Source organism: Brassica oleracea, chromosome C2 (assembly GCF_000695525.1).
Source record: "Brassica oleracea var. oleracea cultivar TO1000 chromosome C2, BOL, whole genome shotgun sequence".
NCBI classification, from domain to species: domain Eukaryota; kingdom Viridiplantae; phylum Streptophyta; class Magnoliopsida; order Brassicales; family Brassicaceae; genus Brassica; species Brassica oleracea.
This window is the reverse complement of record NC_027749.1, coordinates 27,075,416-27,080,300: the sequence shown is the minus strand read 5'-3', so window position 1 is coordinate 27,080,300 and position 4,885 is coordinate 27,075,416. Positions and strand designations below refer to the sequence as shown.

At 36.5% G+C, this 4,885-nt stretch overlaps 2 protein-coding genes across 2 annotated transcripts in view; one reads left to right on the top strand and one right to left on the bottom strand.

Moving 5' to 3' along the window:
* The window catches only part of LOC106321389 (acetylornithine aminotransferase, chloroplastic/mitochondrial-like), a 2,484-nt gene extending 1,215 nt beyond the window's left edge, over positions 1–1,269 (bottom strand). The window contains exons 1-2 of the mRNA XM_013759672.1: positions 809–1,269; positions 242–676 (exon numbers count right to left, since the gene is read on the bottom strand). Coding sequence (XP_013615126.1) covers positions 242–676; positions 809–1,195 — 822 coding nt within the window. The 5' untranslated portion in view covers positions 1,196–1,269. The remainder of the gene's footprint in view (positions 1–241; positions 677–808) is intronic.
* A 1,387-nt stretch (positions 1,270–2,656) lies between these two features.
* Positions 2,657–3,012, top strand: LOC106323886 (CBS domain-containing protein CBSX2, chloroplastic-like). Its single transcript, XM_013761935.1, has 2 exons — positions 2,657–2,836; positions 2,911–3,012. Exons 1-2 carry the CDS (start codon positions 2,657–2,659, stop codon positions 3,010–3,012), a joined length of 282 nt encoding a protein of 93 aa, XP_013617389.1.
* The last annotated feature ends 1,873 nt before the right edge of the window (positions 3,013–4,885 follow it).

The window sequence follows — 4,885 nt, the reverse complement described above, 5'->3', positions numbered from 1 at the left end:
TGCCGGGATTTTTTGGTTTTTAGCTTTAAACTAGAATCAAACTCGAACTATTTCTAATTAGGTTCACTTCGGGTTTTATACTAGAAACCCGAGTGGAACCTAACATTACCTGATCCGATCCAAAAAAAATGTCTGGTTCCTAAACGGGTCCTAAACACCCTAACCCAAATAACACGAACCGAAAATCTAAAATGCGCAGCACTAGTCAGGAACTTTCAAGCTATTACACTATGATATGTACCTCATCGAAGACGAGAAGAGATCCTGCAGCATCGCAAGCTGAGCGAAGAGACTGGATAAACTCTTTTGTAGCAGAGTAAACCCCACCTTCTCCTTGAATAGGCTCCACAAACACAGCAGCTATTTTATCGGAGCGGATAAGATCAGTGGCTGCTTGAGTGTTACCATATTCCAAGAACGTAACGCCTGGCATGATAGGTTCGAAAGGAGTTCTGTACTGTTCTTTGCTTGTTAATGCAAGAGCTCCTAAGGTTCTACCATGGAAACTATTCGTAAAGGCGATGAAGCTTGTGGCGACTTCCTTGTCTTCAGGATGGGTGAATCTCTGGAACTTTCTAGAAAACTTGATGGCTGCTTCGTTCGCTTCTGTTCCAGAGTTACAGAAGAATACACGGTCTGCGAAAGAACTTGCCACAAGGCGTTTCGCTAGTTCTATCTGCAAAGAAGTAAACAGTATACGAAGTTGAATCCTCCAACCTTAGGACTAATGTTACTAAACGATACCAATGTGACTAGTGCTCAATAAATGTTTCGAGCTTTGCTCATAAAGGATAAGTCAAATTCAGACCTGAGGAATGGTGTAATAGACATTGCTGACGTGGGAAAGAACAGAAGCTTGGTCAGTGACAGCTTGAAGCCAATCAGGATCTCCATGGCCCAGAGCATTCACAGCGATTCCAGATGCACAATCAAGATACTCTTTCCCTTCTGCGTCCATCAATTTACAACCTTTCCCACTCGAGAGCACCACTGGAGCACGCGCGTAGGTACCCACCAGAACTTTGGCCTCCTCTTCAATCACCTTCTGGCTCACACTTGCTTTCACCGAACCCGCGTTAGTCAATACACTCGCGATCCGGCCGTTGAATCTGATTGGGGTTCTGATCGGACGGCGTAGGAGGCCCTTCTGCAACGATGGCGCTCGCGGGAGGGTGATTTGGCCAAGAGACGCCATTTTTTTTTTCGCTTTTGGTCGGAGAAGGAACAGAGTCGTTAAAAAAGACAGTGAAGCTGAAACTAAACTTAAGTGTTAGGGTTTTAGGCTTTTAGCTTTAAAATCAACTGATAATAACCCTATACTTCATAATTACAGTTTAGGACTGCTTGTGTTGGATTAACAATGTGAACTAAAATTAGCAAGAGGAGATTTTAAAGACAGTAGAGACTAGAGAGAGACATCATATGACATAAATAATTCACTACTCAAATTACAAAGTTATAGCTATATAACTTGTAACTGGTACACTTTAAAAATAAATAAATGGAATTAATAGGAATATAATCAAATGAATGGAATGTAATAGATAAATAGAATTAATATGGAATGTTTTGCTTTGTATTTTGTTTAGCTCAGTGAAATTTGTTATGAAGTCTGTTATGAATATTACGGTGATGCAATTATGGAAAGTCTTACATATATTTGTTCTCCATGTGGCTTTGTCCGCAAGCTATTGTAATCTTATATAAACGATTCATTACTCATGGAATAAAACACACTAATTCTTATTTTTCTCTTCTTACTTATAATACGTTATCCGCACGAATCTTTAGCGACCTTGAGAAGGTATAGATTTTTATTATGTTATATTTTTGGTCTGTATTCAATCTTTCTTCAAATCATGTTTATTATCAATTCATGGTTTGTAAGAATGGACTCATACATACTATGAGCTTAAGAGCTTTAGTCGACAATATTGATTTACCCTTGTTTCAAGGAAATAAAATCACTCGATCGAAATGAGATCTTGTCGACAAGCTAATGCTTACTTGAGTTTTGAAAATTTGTTCATTTTTGTTTCACTTAGCATATTAACATGTTTCGTACAGCTGCATATAGGAATGTCAAAGGAAGGCTTGGCCCGCGGGATAGGCCCGTTTAAACCTGTGGCGGGGCGGGCTTGGGCCTAAGATCTGTTATCCCGCGATGTCGCGGGTCTCGTGGGAATAGACCTGTGCGGGATGGGCTTTGTGCGGGATGGGCCGAAGAAGACCGCGGTTTACCCTAATGTCCCGCAGCTTCTTCTCTCTTCATTTCATCCACCACCTAAAAAAACAAAAGAGAGAGAGAGAGAGCGGGAGTGAAAGAGGAGTCGCCGCCACAAGAAATGGAGCTCCGGCCATGGTTTCTTCATCGATGATGCTTCCTATCTACCCTTCGCCTTCTATCTCCTCCAGTGAAGCTTCTTGGAAACATAACAAGAAGTTTGCGGAGTAACTCTCCATCGAAGAAGAAGATCCAGCTCCGGCCATGGTTTCTTCATCCACGGTGCTCATGGGCTCTCCTGCGGTCCATGCATGTACGTCTTCTTCTCTTTCTCTCAATTTTAAACCTTTTGTTTCTCTCAGATTTCATCATCAAAAAGACTTGTTTTTTTTAATAGTTGGAATCCGTGAGAAACACAGGATATTAGTGATTATGGGTTCCATCACTCTGCCCATAACGAGACTTCCACTACTCAACCCGACTTCTTCTTCATCATTTTCACTTCCTCATCCTCCTCTCTCTAATCCTCGTCGTCGCTCCAATTTTTCACCGTTGGTCATCACCGCCTCTGCCGTCTTCGCAGCTCCTTCTGATGTTAATAACTCTGTTCCGGTTAGTGCATGTTCACCCTTTTCATCTTTAAAGTTTGAAACTTTGCTTGTTTGATCGTGTGAGATTTGTTTCAGGCTAAAAACGGAGGTTACACAGTTGGTGATTTCATGACAGAGAGACAGAATCTGCATGTTGTTAATCCTTGTTCAATAGAAGAAGATACAAGACCCAACTGAACATGTATGGTCTTACTTTATTTTGTCCCTGCTTGTCGAATCACTTTGATAACCAGCCGCTTATAATTTTCTTCTTTGCATTGTGTACGTGGATCATACTGTTTACACGTCTTCTTTTTTTGTTTTCTGTCTTGAGGTATTGGATTTATCACAAGGAGAACAAGAGTCCGTAGAGCAGCTGCTCCAGTAGTCACTTAGCATATTAACATGTTTTATATTATTAATATCACAATTGATTGAATACGCTTCTAAATTCAAGTGAAACTGATTAGATTTTAGTTAAATTTTCTCCTTGCTTAGCTATGTATGCATGTTTAGCAAAGATCTGTCGCATCTTTTATACGCATGTTACATATAGATGTGTATTCAGCTGCATATTATCACTACGGCTGCATATTATTACGGCTGCATAATTGTATTGATAAGTTTAGCATTCGTATTTAACTTTACGGCTGCATCCCTTACTTTCATTAATATTGGTTTTACGGCTGCACATATATAACTGTTAATGATAAATGATAATTAGTAAGAATATCTTATCTTTGTTTGAAAAGGCATCATATAGGCATGAGATTACTACACGCGTTGATACTATTAATGTTGCTCTTGTTTACACAATTGCATATTGTTATTTACGGATGCATATAATTTAATGTAAAAGCATAGTAATTGATGTTCCTAAAGCATACAATTTACGGATGCATATAGACTTAGTTTCACAGCTGTGCATTGTTCAATACTTAAAGATTATATGGTTGACCTTCGAAAATTTTGATAAAAATGATTAGTAATTCAATTGTTCGTCGGTTTATATTATGACTTGTGAGAAACGTTTATGCATTGAACATAAAATATTGATATTGCCTTTTACATTTTGTACGCAAATATATGCATATATAGCTTATTCAAATTTTAAAAGATCTATAAGTTTTGGAAAACAATAAAAAAAAAAAGGTATAATCACCGGAAGTGATTATCTAAAGCTCATTGTGTATCTTGCATCTAAAGATTATAAGACCTGAAGTCTGTAAATAAATCTCAACTATGTTGGTTTTTAAGTTTGAAAAATAAAATTTCTCAGAATTTTTTTTAATGATGCATAGATATGGAAAAATATATATTTTTCACACAAATAATGTTGTCCAGCAGACACATGATTGAGAAAATAGATTAAAGAAGTTTATACTTGTGTCCTTGAGACTCAGAAAACCAATGAGCTATTGATGTAAGATTATAAATCACGTCTAGTTGATTATGATTCCTTCTCTTAAAGAGAATATGACATTTATATTGGGAAAGAAAATCTACAAAAATAGTATTGTTAAAAAAAATGAACATAAAAGTGGTTGTAGACGTGAATGTGGATATAAATAAGGTCAAGATCTAAAGAGTTTCTTTTTGGAACTCATACTCTCACTTGAAGTTGAGAAAATAAAGATGATAATAAAGAAAGACCAAAGAGTTTCTATTTAGAACTCATACTCTCACTTGAAGTTGAGAAAATAAAGATGATAATAAAGAAAGACCAAAGAGTTTCTATTTAGAACTCATACTCTCACTTGAAGTTGAGAAAATAAAGATGATAATAAAGAAAGACCAAAGAGTTTCTATTTAGAACTCATACTCTCACTTGAAGTTGAGAAAATAAAGATGATTAAAATATATATATATATATATATATATATATAAAGATATGATTCAGTCATCTAAAGATGAAAGAAAATTTATTGTGAGTACAATACAAGGTAGTAAAACCTTACGAATGTTTAATAAGAGGATATATATGATGCTCTAGAAGAATACATAGTATTACTGCACATAAAATGCAATTTAAAGTTCTTAAGAATGCAATTTAAAGTTCTTAAGGTATTGT

What these genes read in the sequence shown, in the direction of transcription:
- LOC106323886 (XM_013761935.1), top strand. Translation starts at nt 2,657, where the DNA reads ATGGGTTCCATCACTCTGCCCATAACGAGACTTCCACTACTCAACCCG. An exon ending in ATGTTAATAACTCTGTTCCG is followed by an intron (nt 2,837 to 2,910) that starts GTTAGTGCATGT and finishes GATTTGTTTCAG; the next exon opens with GCTAAAAACGGAGGTTACAC.